Here is a 17,185-nt window from a genome sequence, read left to right as displayed (position 1 = left end):
CAACATCCTTTTTGAATTGTGATGCCCAAAACTGGATGCAGTATTCTAGGTGAGGCTTGATCAAAGTGGAATAGAGTGGTACAATCACTTCCCTCCATCTAGACACTATACTTCTGTTGATGCAGCCTAGAATTGCATTGGCTTTTTAAACTGCTGCATCACACTATTGGCTCATGTTCAAGTTGCGTTCTAGATCACCTGCCTCTCCCAAAGAGCGCCAAGGACCAGTGGAGGGACTCTGGAGGCACAGGAGCCCAGCTGTTGGGGACATGGCAGACAAGCAGCACTTCAAAAAGCTTCTTTGCCACCCCAAGAACCATCACCTACCTCTCCCAGAAACACCTGGGGCCAGCAGAGAGACTCTGGAAGCACAGGAGCCCAGCTGTTTTCCCCCCTATGGTCCTAAATTTTAATGTTTTAAGATTGTGTATCATTTATATTGTTTTTAGGATTGGGAAGGGGGACTATTTGCAATTTAATTGTTCTGTTCATTTATTGCTATGTAGTTTGCTTTGTTAATTTTATGGCTGCTGTGAATTGATATGTATTTTTTGCTATTTATTGCTATTGTGAATTGCTTCATTTTTTATTGTTATTGTTTATTTGCTTTGTACTTTCTTTATTGTTTGCAACCCACCCTGATTCCTTGTGATTGGGCAGGCTATAAATAAATCCTTATTATTAGTAGTAGTATTATTATTAGGACTCCTAGATCCCTTTCGCATGTTATGCTGTCAAGCCAGGTGTCTACCATCGTATATCTATTCATTTCGGGGTTTTGCCCTAAGTGTAGTACCTTACATTTCTCCCATTTGAAATTCATTCAGGGCCAGCCTGAAAATAAAGTGCCCTCCCTCATTAACTGTCATCTTTTGGCCTGTGAGGGAAAGAATAGGCTGGCTCAGTTCCATCAGGGCCAGCCTGAAGATAGAGCGTCCTCCTTCCATAACTGTCATCTTTGGCCTGTGAGGGAGAGAATAGGCTGGCTCAGTTCCATCAGGGCCAGCCTGAAGATAGAGCGTCCTCCCTCCATTACTGTCATCTTTCGGCCTGTGAGGGAGAGAATAAGCTGGCTCAGCTCCATCAGGGCTAGCCTGAAGAAGAAGAGCCCACCCTCCGGTCCATCTGCCATGGTCCAGGCCTCCGAGGGAGAGAAGAATGCTGGACCTGATCCCCTTCCCCCTCACCATTCCCTTCTCCTTTTGTGTCGTGTCTTTTAGATTGTAAGCCTGAGGGCAGGGAACCATCTATTATGCCCTTTTTTGTAAACCGCTCGGATTCCCAGTGATTGGGCAGTATATAAATAAATCCTGTTGTTGTTGTTGTTGTTGTTGTTGTTGTTGTTATTGTTAGTTTTGGCCCAGTTTTCTAATCTATTCAAGTCATTTTGAATTTTGATCCTATCCCCTGGGGTATTAGCTACTCCTCCTAATTTGGTGTCAGTCTGGGACCTCTCACATATGGGGCCACATGCTGACAGATGGTCACCTTTATTTTCTTATTCCAATTTCTTTGTCCTTAACAAAACTAGTCTTCTTCAGAGACTACACTTCAGACAGAAATTTCTGGGGTTCTACAAGACACTCTCCAATGAACTGGATCATTAATAATTTCTTGGAATATAGAATAACTCAGACAGTTAAGATCTAATTGTGAACACCCTCCACAAGCTAAGCTTGCATTGTTTCTTCACACATTTGCTAATTTAATCCAAGAGCCAAGTCTGTTTCTGGAATTTTCAGCTCACCCAATCAGACAAAGGGCTGTGAAAAAGGGATGGCATTCATCAAATTACACAGAGGGTTCCATCTGTTATCTTAAACCTTTGTTCTCAAGTAGCACAGAGAGGAGATACTCTGAAAAACACTTTGCTAAAGGTTTTCTTTGAGACTATATTTTCAAGCTGTTGATACGCCATCAAGGGTTTATATATGCCAGCCCCACAGAAGAAAGTTGTTTTCTGCATCGCTGGTGTCTTCTGTTTTGCTTGTGCTCTGGGCATTGCAGCAGCCATTGGAACTCAGCTGTGGATCAGAGGAAAGATACTCTGCAAAACTGGAGCACTGCTTGTCAATGCTACTGGCCAGGAATTAGATAAGTTTATTGGTGATATTCAGTATGGACTTTTCTACGGGGAGAGGGTTAGACAATGCGGGCTTGGAGGAAGACCTTTTCAGTTTTCATGTAAGTAACAATGGCAACTGAATTATTTAATACTTTAGTGCATCGTCTCGCAGTCTGACAGAAAACTGAATTAGCACTCTTTTTTCTTCCAGAGCATTCAGAAATGCAAAATATAAAACCATGTGGGTCTTTTATCAATGTTTATTTAATGCTATTATTACACCTTATACATTGAAGAAATGGAAATGCACTCTGTTCCTATGTATGCCTACTTGAAAGTGAGGACCACTGTGTTCAACAGGGCCTGCTTTAAAATAAGTTTGCTGAAAATGACAGACATGTTTTTAACTCTTTTTCAAGACCATACTTTATCTTTTCTCCTAAAATAAGGAGGAAAGGAACAAGAAGAAAAACAGTGACATTATCTAAAAACTCAGAACATGCAAAAAGTTAATAGCACAATCTAATCTGTGTCTGCTTAGAAGTAAACCTATTGAACTCAGTGGGATACTCAGCACTTCATGGGTATAGCACTTCAGGCAAAAAAAAAATCTAAATGCTGTAGCTCAGTCTTCCATAAGTATACTCTGAACAGAAGTTGCATTACAATTCTGTGGATTTACTTATACTGTATGTAAGGATACATAAAGTCTTACTTTTTGTTAACAGAAGGTTTGTTGTGTCACTAATTATCTATCACTCACCATCATTATTAGATAGAAAGTTGTATAAAATGACATTTTTGCCATTTATCTACTTATTGTTAAAATGGTCAGTCACACACCTGACACATGCAAAGCACCATATCAAAATGAAATCATGGTTAACTGCAGGATAGCTTATATGTCACCTAACATTTATTTTCTTAGCAAAGAAAAAATAAAAAGGAAGCAATCTACAGAAAGGAAGTGTCCCTTCCATCAATAATTTCTGGCATATTTCCTGAACTGTAGACATGAAAATGATTGACTGCACTCTATTTTTTTGCAGAGCTAATATAGCAAATTCATTTAGGTTATTGCTAAGAATTGCTTAATCTAATTAAATTCTACAGCTGCTATCAGCAGTTCGTAAGGCCTCTTGAAAAGTTCTCTTTATTACTTCCCCCCTCATGTCAAGATGTGTTGATCTTCTACTTTTCAAATGGCAGTTTGCATTTGCTATGAATATTTGAAATTGCATACTAAAGTAGAAGCAGTTGCTAAACTTTCCTTTTGCTTGTTTAGAAGTTATATAATAGTTTATGAAGCTTGTAGAATGACTAACCATTTATTTACATTAGCTGCTGCACTAAGACTAGGAGCCAATGTGCATGTAATGCTAAAGCAAAGTTTATTATTAATGTAACTAAATAAATAGTCTCTCCTCTGCCCCTTTACCCTCACAAAAACCCTGTGAGGAAAATTAGGGTGGGACCAGGAGGCTCTCACTCAGTCCTCACCAAGGAGTCTCATAGCTTGCTGGGGACTTGAACTTGGAACTGCCAAGATACTCTAGCTGCTACACCTCAGTGGCTAAACTTACCATTATGAGAATGAGCCTCAGTGAGCCTTGGGTTTGCTCCACTTCCATTCCCTGTGTCCTCCATGTCTTGAGGAAATCACAAGCTTCCATTAACCATATATCAGTTTATCATCCAAACTCTAAAGACAGCTGGTGCCACAGGCATGCGCCCCATTACTTTTAATGGGACACACTGTCCCTTGCACCCCACGCGCTCCTGCGGGCTCCCTGGCGGCTTTCAGCATATGCTGAAAGCCGCATATGGTGAGTCCATGTACGACGCAGGCACACTGTACTAAGGATTCTGTGTGGTTTGAAATGGGAGGATGTCAACACCATGAGTGACCCCACCAGGTGATAACAACCCTAGGGATGCCACTGTGTTACATCCACCCTGTTTTCCAGCTCCTCTGACCTCTAAACACTTCATGTTTGTCACAGCTGGAAACTCACTTCCAGTTTCATTTAAAATGGCTTATTGGAGTAAAAGGATGCAAGTGGGGTGTCCCTGAACCTTATTTTACCAAGGAAGCTTACCCCCTGAAAGCTTCTAGAGGAATGATTCTCCTTTTAACCTTTTTAAAAAGTTGTGCTATGGGAGCCACACAGAATGTTGTGGTACTTCAATTTGTGCTCTAAACTGTGGTTAATCCCAAGTACACATGCTGGAAGAGAGCCACTGTGGTGTAGTGGTTTGAGCACTAGAATATAACGCTGGAGACCAGGGTTCAAATCCTCACACAGCCATGGAAACTCACTGGATGATCTTGGGCAAATCAAATTCTCTCAGCTTCAGAGTAAGGCAACCCCTTCTGAACAAATCTTGTTAAGAAAACCCCAATAAGTTCACCTCAGAGTTGCCATAGGTCAGAAATGACTTGAAGGCACTCAACAACAACACATACTGAAAATAAGTCTTTTTGATAAACCATGGTTTGATGTTGCCTTGTCTCCATCAACTATTCTATTATTTTTGTTTATTTATTTGAAAATCAGTGAGATATATGTCCAAAGGAACATCATTTTCTTTTGAAGATATATTGATGCAAAAATATTATAGGAAAAGATAATCCTGCCCAGATTCTCCCTTCTAGCCCTTCAAAGTACAGTGGTCCTATCAGGGTTTAGTAGTCCTATGACTACTGTTACAGGTACTACAGAATCGAGTTTTGCTGTGACATACAACTTGTGAATCCTCAAATTTTGCAGGATCAGGCCCTTGGAAGAGATAAAAGTCTTTGCAGCAGCCAGCCAAGGAATGAGCATACTTGTATTTTCCTGAAGAAATAGGAACTGGGTTTTTGAAGTCTATCCAAATGAATAGGCCTCAGAGAGTTCCAGTAACAAGAGAGAATGGACAAGCAAGATAACTCTGGAGCAAAAGCATTCCACAGACAGGAAAATGGCCCATTGGAAACAGAAAAATAGTGTCAGTCTGAAATGGCAGTTACATTTACTTATGACAGAGATTTATTGGTTTTTGTTATAACAGGATGAGCCCATGCTTTCTTAACTTTATATAAAATTCAGTGAGTTAAAGGCAGCTACCTCCAAGAAAAGATTTCATATTTGTGATTATCAGGAAACTGTAGTCCTTGCTCAATACTTTCAGAGTTCACACAACCTTGCTGTCTCTCTCTCTCTGTAAGTTACTAAAAATGTCCCAGGAAATGGTACTATTTTCACATAGTACATATGTTTGTATTTCATTGCACTGAGGCACAGTATGGCATGACCAAGAAGAAAGGGCTACATCATCTGCCTTGTTTCAGTCCTGGGTTTGCTCCTATTAAATGCTCTCTCTACTGGCTACTATATCTCATTTAATTGTAAAATGAATTTGCTCTGCCTGGAAAACTCATTCAAGCCCGGGAAGGCCTTCTGCTTCATTTACTCCAGCTCTTGTCAGTTTCTGGGTCAGCAGTTCATTTTCTAAAGGCCACTGGCACACAGATTCCCTTCGTTATAATGAAAGGCAGCTTTTGCTTCCAGAGAAACATTGCTGCAGGATTTTTTTTTAATAAGAGACACCTATAAAACTTTAATGTTATGTAAAAGTTCTGAATGTAGCTATCGAGGAAAATTGTCTGGTCAATTCACTTGTGTGTTTATGTGTAGGAGGGCTGGCTCGACGTTAAGCAGTACATTATGCATTTTATTTTAAAAAAACCAAATCCAAATATTGCACTAAGAAAAGTTGGATTTTGCAACTTCATGAATTATGCACATTTTTCATTAGAGGCAAGCACATTCCTGTGCAGGTTTACTGCATTCACTACCATTGTGTTTAATTACACTTACCTCCTAGTATAGAATCATAGAATCATAGAGTTGGAAGAGACCGCAAGGGCCATCCAGTCCAACCCCCTGCCATGCAGGAACTCTCAGTCAAAGCATCCCCGACAGATGGCCATCCAGCCTCTGCTTAAAGACCTCCAAGGCAGGAGACTCCACTACACTCTGAGGGAGCTTGTTCCACTGTCGAACAGCCCTTACTGTCAGGAAGTTCCTCCTAATGTTGAGGTGGAATCTCTCCTCCTGTAGCTTGCATCCATTGCTCCGGGTCCTAGTCTCTGGAGCAGCAGAAAACAAGTCAGCTCCCTCCTCAATATGACATCCCTTCAAGTATTTAAAGTAAATTAGTTCAGAATTGCAGCCTGGCAGCGCAATCCTATATGTGTTTAATTAAAACTAAAATTTGCTGAGTCCAATAGATCCAATACGGCTCTCAATTAAATGTATAATTCAGTTGCAGCCTAGTGATACAATCTCTTGTTTACTCAGATTATTTCCATTGTCTATTCAGATTATTTTCCTGTCGAATTCAATGGGACTAATTTCCTGATAAGTCTGGTTTTGCCTCTTATAAGAAGGGAAGATGATCTATTTAAGTCACTGATATCCTCATCATAATGACTAAAAATCTTAGACATTCCACTAGCTTTAGACATTTTGATAGATATTGATAGGTTTTTTTGGAGTAGCTTTGCTATTGTTTTGTTTTCCTCCACTGTTACTTGTCACATATTAGCTGGGATCACATACACCCCCCCACCCAAGTATCCTAGTTTGGAAGGGGCAATACCACTTTTGTCTCACTTTTTCACCTCCCTTTAAAATGTCCTGATTTCTCTCCTCTCTGCCCATTTTTTGCATTTGTCCTGAGCTTACTTCAGTTGATGCAAACTGAGTTCTAAATGTAAAAGTAGTTTGAATTCAGTTAAGTCAGCAGGAGGGGGGGGAAAGAGGATAGAAGAGGATTGAGCAGACTCTTGACCTTCCCAGTAGGCTCAGGCAAATGCAAACTGCAGCAGCCTCTCCTAGTTTGTGCATTCGTCTTTCTTTCCAAGTTTTGCTTGGCGACACATGTCCCAGTTTTTATCTTTAAAGTATATGAGGATATGGGATCTGACATGGCCATACTGCTCACGTAACAGTTTATTACACAAGTCAGGATCAAGGTATGGGGCCTTTTAGGACTTCAGGTGTCAATAGCCACTGGAGTGAACAGATGTACCCCATTTATTCTCTGGAATAAACAAACAGAACATAGAAAGGTCTCAAGCACAAGAATGAATACCAAAGCAGACAAGAATAAATAATTGAAACAGCACAAACAAATGGCAGCTATAACATAAAATATTACAAATAAATATAAAATATGTAAATACCAATAGGTCAAGCAGAGAGCAAGTAAACAGAGATAAATAACCACAGGCATGAATTAAATCCCAACAATTCATAACATAAACTATAAACAACTATATCCAATCATAACACACAGAAAAAGACAACAGGAAAACTAACTGTGTAATGGAAAAAAATCTGTGTGTTCCAGTTTATCTCTAAAATTTTCATTTTTTTGAGGTGGTCTTCTTTGGAATTATCTCTCTGGAACTGGCTCTATAGGTAAGAGCAAGACCACAGTAAAACAGTTTCCAAAAGATGATATTCCCATGCCATAGAGTAATTCCAATTGGGTACCATGATCAATGTTATCCAAGCTGTGGAGAGATCCAGGAAGATCAACAGGGCACCACTTCCCCATCTCTTACCTGGAACTGATAATCAGAGAGGGCAGCCAATGCTGCTTCAATACCAAATCCTATCTGAAATGGTTCCAGTTAACCTGTCCTCCAAGAACACCTAAAGCTGCCCACTTACAACATATTCAGTCATCTAACCCAGAAATGGGTTATTAATGATGGGGTGGTAGCATTCACATACTTCTGGGTCCAGGGAGGTCCTTAGGAGAGGGTAATGTGCAGTTTCTTTCAAGGTGGCAGACATCTCCTCCATATGTAATGAGGCAGGTTGGACCCACCTTGGACCCACCTAATTGTTCCAGTCCTTGGGCCCACCTAATCATTCCATCCCAATAGATCTTTTCAGCCAAGATGGGCAAAGGTCAAGCTTATATTTGGTAAAACAGATTGAATTAAGCTTCTTGTCCATGTCATCAGACTGCTGCAAGTAATACTAATGCCAAGAGGCCTGACAGGATGTTACCCACCTTGATCCTCAAAGGGGAGGGCGGGATACAAATAAATAAATAAATAAATATTATTATTATTATTATTATTATTATTATTATTATTATTATTATTATTATTATTTAAAGACCTCATCAAATGTTGTGATTACTATGATGTCAGGTTCTGAGTAGCTACCACTGTCCTTCTCCTCAAAGTGCTTAGCAAATTTATCACTCCAGGTAACCAAGGTCTCCTTGTCTCTCTGAGTCTGACCCCACTTCTCACTACTCAGATTAACTGTGCTGGGAGTCAGGTGAGTGGATTGAACGAAAAGACATCCCATCAAGTAAACTGGATATAGCCTGCACTCTGATACTCTCTGAATGAACTCACTGGTGCCATGTTTGTTTGTGTTTTAGGCAAAGACAATGTTTAACACCTTTGTCAATGATTTACAAATATGTTTAACTATTTATGCTGTATTTCTTTTAAAGTCCTACAGGTGAGTTTCTTTGACAATGAACTATCTTGTCTAGTCTACCAATCTTATCAGAAAATAAATATTTCCATATATAATTCAATTTAATATACAGTTGGCCCCCACATTTGTGGCTTTGACTTTTGCAAATTCAATTATTTGCGGATTTGATTAATATGTTCTCCCTAGGAATCTCTAAGTCCTTCACAGTAATTCTGCTGGAAGTTGACCATAGAGTTGTGCTAGAGAACATAGAAGTTCCTAGAGAAAACATTTCTCTAGGCATTTTTATGTCCTCCAGCATGATTCTATGATCCACTTCTGGCAGATGTTGACCACAGAGTTGCACTGGAGGACCTGGAGATTCCTAGAGAAGTGTTATCTTAGATAAAAAGAATAGTGGTTTTTTTGTTTTTTGTTTGTTTGGTTGGTTTTTGGTTTTTCCACATAACCCCAGCGAATGTGGAGGGATCACTGTATGTGTATTTGTATTTGTTTATTTTGGTTAATAATTGGGGGGGGGGGGGGGAGAGAAAGGAATACGGTAGAGGAAATAAAAGCCAATTCAATGCAATAGAATACTATATTAAATGTAGAATTTAAAACACCATTAACTGTAAACTATAATATGTGTATATTTAAAATTTGCCATCTGGCCATTGCAAGTTTGAACAGAAAAGATAAAATACATCATATAGTAAAATAAAATAAGACATGAAAGTGATAGTGTCTGAATAAAGTCATGCTACCTAAATCCAGGGAGGATTTTGACCTTGCTGACTGGCTGCTTCTAGGCTACAAACACCCTTGCTGCTAATGGACATTTTACATGGTAGATCAATTTATCTGAAGTTCCCGCATAGCTTTTTCTCAGCATGTCCTAACCACAGCCAAGCAGTTATGAGTAGTCATTAGTACAGTATTAGTTCAATCATACCCCTGTGGACTGGGAGCAGGTTTACTGTATTTTAAACATCTGCTGTCACAAACTATACACAAGTATTTTGAAATCACATTTTGGTAGGCAGCCTAAACCTCTGTCTAAATATTTTTTGCTTTATTTAATTACTATACTTGCATAATTGATAGATTTACAATCAAACAGAAGGCATGCTTCACTCTGGGGGGAAATCCATACACTGTATTTAACTGATAATTGGGAAATGAAAATGCTGTCCTGTACAGAGGAAGGAGGTAGGACCTAAAGACCCACATAGGCACAAGATCCCATCTGATCTTGAAAGCTAAGCAGGGTCAGCCCTGGTTAGTACTTAGATGGGTGACTGCCAATGATTACCAGGTGCTATAGCAATAGTTTAGAGGAAGGAACTGGTAAAATCACCTCTGTGTATTCCTTGCTTAAGAAAGCTCTATGAAATTCATGGAGTTGCCATAAGGTGGCTTGAGGGCACATACAGATGAAGGATATTAAAATATTGCCCTCACTCTAATCAAGAGAGTATCAGGTAATCGTGGAAAGCCAATCTTGTACCATCTCTTTACAGTATATCACTCCCAAGATCTTAGCTTGATGTAAATTGGGTAAGTTGTTGCTGAATGTGCCTGTCACACATCCAGATGTTTCAAGACTTTGTAACAGGGCTCTGGTAACCCTTGGATCTGATAGCATCCAGGGAAACTGAGCTCATGATAAAATCCTGATAAAAGTCTAAATGTCAGGAGAGGAATGGTCCATGGTTTTTTTCACTTTACATGTTGTTATATTGTATATCATTGATGGGTTATATTTTGTTCCATGTAACTTCTCCCATAGATGGTATTGTGTAAGAAAAAATGTGAACCAGGCTGTCTACACAGATCACCTAGTGGTCATGTCCAAAGCCAGCCTGTAAGACTGCCATTTTGGGCATCTGTTGAGGCCCATGCTTCAGTAGGGTGCCAGTTGTTAGCCACTGGATCTCCTTGGCTTTATGGTTTCTACTCCTTGATTGTTATAATATGTTCATCCCTGTTCCATGTGCATTTAGAATTCTGAGATAGAGCAGCTGTAGTGCTCCAATAAAGTACAAACTATAGGATTCCAAAGAATGGAGCCTTGGCAAATAAAAGGGAATCATAGTTGTAACTGTGTGCTATAAAAGGGCCCTCACTCTCAGTCTAATGTTGAAGCAATTTTTTAAAGTCCATGTATAAATACCCTGAAATTGGGCATATCAAAATAAAATCCTGGTTACAAGGTTCATATGAGGAGTGATTGATTGTTTAGGTTTATGAATGCTGCATAGACAGAAACTCTTTAAGCATGATAATTTGTTTCTTAAACAAACAAACCTACTATGAAGTGCACAAGCAGTTAAAAAACAGCAGATATAAAATGTCCAAGAAACACATGCCATCATAAAAAATTGTACCATAGATTACAAGAGTTAAAAGAGTCACCAGAAACAAAAGTTAAAACTAAACCACGTGGACTGAAGTTTTATCTGCACTGTAAAAATAATGCAGTTTGACATCACAATAACTACCAGGGCTCAATGCAATGGAATTCTGGGACTTGTAGTTTGTTGTGGCACTAAAGCTCTCTCTAACAAAGAAGGATAAATACCTTACAAAACCACAGATCCTAGGATTATATAGCATTGAACCATGGCAGTTAAAGTGGTGTCATTCTGATTATTTCTGAAGTGCAGATTAGATCTAAAATGCAGGTTTTAAAAAATCAAGAGATAAATATTTTGACCTGGCACTGAAAAGACAATAATGTAGGCTTAGGCAGAATTCCTTGGGTAGAATATTCCAAATTTGGGGCCACCACTTGAATGTTGGACTAAGAGAGCAGCACTTTGTTTCTCAGAAAATTAATATGTATCTGAACATAGCTTTTTATATTATTCCCTGCTATTATTTGTTTTTGTCTCATGTATACTCTATCTTACAAGTCTTTTAGTTCTCAGTTTTAACTAAGTACATGAAATCACTGCCTTGCTTTCAAAGATATCATCAGCCTTACCTAATCTGATACCAGTATACCATGCTGTCATTCATCAAGCCTGCATTCTCTTGCTTGGGACTTAGTTTAACTACAGAACCTCACAAAGCCTTTGGACTTCATGCACCCCCCTCCCCCCCACACACCATTTTGTTTACTACCTAGTGTAAAAAAGAGTTCTGGAGAATCTGAAAGATTGCATAATCTTTTGGAACTGTAGTTGGGAATAATTGGGTGTGGCTGGTGCTGTGGATCTCAGTGGGGCATCAAACCCATTCTAGCTCTTAAACTAAATTTTATGGGGCTGTCCAAGGTGCTTAAACCTATTCTGTAGTTAGGATTCAGCACCCTAAACAGCTCCTTTAAAATTTAGGAGTGGATTCACCATGATATTAATATAGGCATTCCCTGTATCCACTAATAAAGGTATTGTCTCCCTATGTCTTTTAGATTTTGTTTTACTCTTATAGACTAGCATGTCTGCCTATGTTTGTGCGTTCACTTTGTGTAAAGTTTTCAATAATTCCTTTTTGCTTCCTTTTTTCTTTTCTTTTCTTTCTTTCTTTCTTTCTTTCTTTATTTTTTATTTATTTTTTTAGTTTTTCCAGATTTGTTCAAAATTATCCCTGCAAGTATCCATGTTAGTGTCATCCTCTTCTGTTTGGTGCTACTAGTGTTTGCTCTAATTGGAACAGGGTTCTTCATGTACAATGCATTTGGCAAACCGTACGAAACACTGCATGGTCCATTAGGACTCTACCTGTGGAGCTTCATTTCATGTAAGTCTTGTACATAGTACAATTTTGTATATAAGTATCTTACCATGTTCCTTTTGTCAAAACATCAGGGACAGAAGTAACAACTCATCTGGACTGGTTAAAAGACTTGAGATTTGGTGGGCACGGTATGTGTTCTGATCAGGATACACACACACACACACACACACACACACACACACATATCCAAATGACGTGCCTAATATACTGATATATTCCCTGAGAATATATCTGTCCCAGGATTTATCAAAACAGGAAAGGAATAATTTTGCATATCTATTTCCATTATCTTGGTTGCCACTTTATCACACTAGTGGGCAAACAGGATTTAAACTAGAGTTAACCGGGAATTATCATTTGATAAACTTAAGGCATTTCCTGGTTTTCTCTAGTTTAACTTTCATTTAAATTCTGTTTGCCTGCTAGTGTGATAAAGCAATCTGTACTTCTGCCCAATCCAATGACTTCAACTGATGACATGCTGCATGGAAGAGGACAGGGAGTGAAGGAAACCCCACTCACACCACAGTTAACTACACCTCAAGCAGGGAAAAAAGATGTATAAAGCCCTAATATATTTATAGCATGACTGGTTACAGGGGTTGGAACAACTGCCATGAGATATGAAACCAAGAAACAAAATAGCTTAACATTTAGCAGGACTATTGGCTGTCCAGAGGAGCCCTGAGGTGAATATCCAATTAACCAAAGCCTGGTACATACCTTGGATTCTGTCCGGGCTGGCAGCAGACTATTTTCCACTGGAGGGAAGTCACAGTAGCCAAACTGTGGGGCTTCATGCCGGCAGAAAAAGAACCCGCAAAAAGCTGGTTCTTCTAAAGCTGCAATGGTGGCGTAGCAAGTGTGCTACTGGTGCACACGTTATGTACATGCCACGCGGCAACATACGTAACAATGGTGGCGGCCATGTATATAGGGCGCTGCCATTGTTATGCTCTCATCACTTGCTAGGGTTGCGGGGCATGTGGGCAACCCTAGCATGTGATGAGAGCGTCACAAAGGACCCATGTGTATGGGGCCCTAGATATTCTTCATTTTTTTGACACAGTTATCATGGTCATCACCTATGCAGGGGAGGGGGACAATTTGCTGTCCCCTAGCCCATCATTTTCCTGTGGTGAACAATTTTTTCTTTATGTTCCCCCATCTGGTATGATCTTTGTTGTTTGTTGGCGTGTGCCGTCAAGTCATTTCCAACATATGGTGACCCTAAGGCAGACCTATCACAGGGTTTTCTGGGGCTTGGACCAATAGGTTTCAAGAGCCAAGTGGGGAATTGAACCCTGATCTGTATCCATGGATTCAACCACTCAGAGTTAGAAAATAGTTTTTTAAATCCAAAAAGCAAACCTTGATTTTGCCAATTTATGTAAAGGACATGATTTTACAATGCCATTGAATATAAGGGGACCTGAGCATCTACAGATTTTGGTATGCACAGGGGACTCCTGAAACCAAAATCCAGCAGATACCAAAGGTCCACTGTATCTACCTGATTCTGAAGAATTTACTTTTAAAGGTGTCTTCAACTGCTTTCTCTAACCATGTATCCACAAGATGTTTTGGACTACCAGCATTGTCATGCTGGCCAGAGATAATGGGAGTAGCAATCCAATCCATCTGGAGAATGCAAGGTTAGAGAATAAGGTCAATATGTGAGAAATGTCAGGACTTCCCTCTTGGCAGTGTCAACAAAAAAATTGTTAGATATCACAAGGAAAGCCACCTGATGTTAGATTTATTTCAACTATGTGATAGTCTCTCAGTATGTGGCCCTGTTGAAGCTGAGATCCTAACCATCAAGTGTAGTGTAACTGTTCCACAGATGGAACTACCCTATATTTCCACTCTTGCTACCCCAGGTGTTGGAGCAGTGCCTGGATGCTGTACTGGGCTTGATGAGGATGAATAAATTGAAGCAGAAAAGACAGAGGCTCTGTGGATAGGTATAAACTTCAAAAAAAGGAGGGACAGAAACAGCTCACCTAGCCCAAGCTTGAATATTAGGAACATAATGGAGTTTAGGCCATATTTTGGGTTGCAATTAATTAATATTGCTTTGATGGTGCTTGTTTTAGTTATTAATACTTTATCACTTAGATGTGACACATTATTATTATAAATATTAACATTATTACTGAGATCATTAATTGCATCACCAGTAAAACTATTATGATTATTTGTATTATCAATATAATTAGACCGCTTTGTACAGGTAGGTTTATCCACTGTATATGAGACAGGTCAAATAAGTATGCATGTAATCGATCCATGGGAAAAGAAAGAGAGAGAGTGAGAGAGAGAGAGAAATCCTGGCTTTTTATTAAAGCCTTTGAGCCAATTGATTTTATCCAGGCTACACATGTTTTGTAGTTATATTATTCAAAAGTATTTCAACCAGTTTTTAAATTGTCTGTTTTTAAACTGAACTGTTACTTAATATATTATTAATCTTTTAGTTTTGTAAATATTTATTGTTTTAAGCTGATTTTATTATAAGCTGCCTTGAGATCCTTGGAAAAGAGTGGGACATAAATATTCTAATAAATAAATCATGGTGATTCTTGGGATGGAGGATTGGTTATTGCAGAGGGAGGAAGAGGATACTAGCATCTGCAATGAACAAAACAAGACACACACAGGCATGCCTTTGACTTACACTTGTATATGTCATTAACAGTATGCGGACTTGTATAAAAAAAACTTGACAATCTGTTTATTGATCCTTTGAGCAACGATTGTGAGAGAAAGGGGAAGGGAGACAGAACATAACCTGGTTCCAGATTTGAATGGGGGATAGGCAACATACTATCTTGTAGGCTACCTCCTTGGTTAATAGACCCAAGTTAGGGAAGGGAAAATCTTTAACTTCCTCCAGCGTGCAGAGTTTTTAAAATACTCTCAAGTTTTTTCTCTCTCCAATATAAATAGCAATAGCGAGTACATTTCTATACCCTTTATCAGTGCACTTAAGCAATCCCTAAGCAGTTTGCAATGTGTAAACTAATTGCTCCCAACAAGCTGGGTACTTATTTTAGCAACCTATGGAAGAATGCAAGGCTGAGTGGACCTTGGAGCCCTGCCTGGGCTTGAACTCACAATCTTGTGTTGTAAATGGCCGCAGTACTGGCATTAACTACTGCGCCTCAAGGGCTCCTTAGAAGAAATTCACATATCTGAGTATTCCTTTAAAAGCAAACTGAAATATAAATAAATAAATAAATGCGAATTGAAATGAAATTCCCCTTGCCAAATCCCAAAGGTACAGCTATTTCTAGTCTAGAGGGGACCATCTTGTACCTGCCTTCCACTGAGCTCTTAAAGAGAAGGAAGCTCTCAGGAAAACAAAACTGACAACCCCAGGTCATAAGTACTAAGCTGGGTAAATACATAGGGATTGAAAATCAGAATTTTAATAGGTACATACTCAACCCCTGGACCTGGATGGACAAATCTGTCAGTTTTTGTCTCTCCCACATTTGTCAAAAATAAAATCTCAAGTAATTTTTTTTTAAAGAGCTTGGAAAGTTATTTTAAAGATGAATTAACATAGTGACATATATAATTGAGCAATGGTAGAATGAGGCCCTGAGACTTTACCATTACAATGTTCACAGCTGCTCTCCAAAAGGGGTTGTAATTATCCCTTACTTAGGCGGGTTATAGACCGCCGCTTTGAGGCGGTCTGCCGCCGCCGCCGTTTACTCCGTAAGGGAGCCGTCGCAGCCACACCGTGCGGCTCCCTTACGGAGCAAAAAAGAAGCTCCAAAATGGAGCTTCTTTCTGCGGCGCCTCTGTGACATCGCGAGGTGCCAGGGGCGCATTCGCGAGTCACAGGCGCTGCGACACGTTCGGATGCACAGCGTCCGATACGTAAAGATGACGCCGGCCGTGTGGAACGGCCGGCGCCATATTGTACGGACAGAGTCCGTATTAGACCCAGGGGCGTCTAGAAGAGACACCCCTTTTTTAAAATGGGATGTCCTGTGGACGTCCCAAGTGCCAGTTTGTAACCGGTCTTAGAGCTTGTTCCCACTAGGGAAAACCCCGCGTTCTGAATCGAATCCAAGGAGTGGCGTTCATATTAGGATCCGATTTAAACCTAGAACGGTTCTAGAGCAACCCGGAATCGTCCCCACTAGAAATCGAATCCAGAAGCGGGATAAAATTTAAATCCGTGTTTTCCTCATTTAACGCGTGTTAAAAAAACACTAGGGTCCTACCTAGTGTTTTTCCCTTGATTCGAGTTAGGAACCGGAGTATTTAGATGAGAACGATAGCATTTGAATCGGGCTAGAAGGATGGGAGGAGCTGACTGCGATGGGGGCTGTCATTGGGGGAGTTGCCCTTTCTGTCCCCATCCGTTGTGGCTGTCGTCATTTTTTCTTCCCTCACCCCTTTGTCCGCTGTGGTCTTTCAATAAGAGATAAGGATTATTTTTATTTTTTATTTTAATGGTTTACAGGCGCTTAATCTCTTCAGCGCTTTAAGAGCCTGAAGTCTCGGCTGCTCAAGCGCCTGCATCTGCAAAGGACTACAAGGCTTCTCCCGGTGGATTGCAACCTCCCCTCTGTGTGGGGAGAGCCCATTTCTAACGGAGGAGAGGCAGGAAGGGAAGGCTCCTCTCAAAGAGGCATTCCCTGCCCGCTTGGGCTCTGATCTCGCCCAGGCAGGGAAGGGAAGGCTCCTCGCGAGGAGGCATCTGATCTCGCCCAGACAGGGAAGGGCTCTGATCAATGGGGGGGGGGATAGAGCCTTTCTCCCTCTCTTTCTCAAACGGAATCTGCCTTCTCCTCCAACCCTGGAAAGAGAATCTTTGGGAACAGTGCTCCCTCCCTGCTTTTCCAGCAGCCTCCTT

At 40.1% G+C, this 17,185-nt stretch overlaps 1 protein-coding gene across 1 annotated transcript in view; it reads left to right on the top strand.

The window, feature by feature from the left end:
- Window positions 1–1,786: 1,786 nt before the first annotated feature.
- The window catches only part of CLRN1 (clarin 1), a 17,924-nt gene continuing 2,525 nt past the window's right edge, over window positions 1,787–17,185 (top strand). The window contains exons 1-2 of the mRNA XM_042460115.1: window positions 1,787–2,184; window positions 12,130–12,309. Of these exons, the coding sequence (XP_042316049.1) occupies window positions 1,932–2,184; window positions 12,130–12,309 (433 nt within the window). The 5' untranslated portion in view covers window positions 1,787–1,931. The remainder of the gene's footprint in view (window positions 2,185–12,129; window positions 12,310–17,185) is intronic.

Source organism: Sceloporus undulatus, chromosome 3, assembly GCF_019175285.1.
Source record: "Sceloporus undulatus isolate JIND9_A2432 ecotype Alabama chromosome 3, SceUnd_v1.1, whole genome shotgun sequence".
NCBI lineage: Eukaryota > Metazoa > Chordata > Lepidosauria > Squamata > Phrynosomatidae > Sceloporus > Sceloporus undulatus.
The sequence above is the reverse complement of the archived record's forward strand: the minus strand, read 5'-3'. Positions and strand labels throughout refer to the sequence as shown.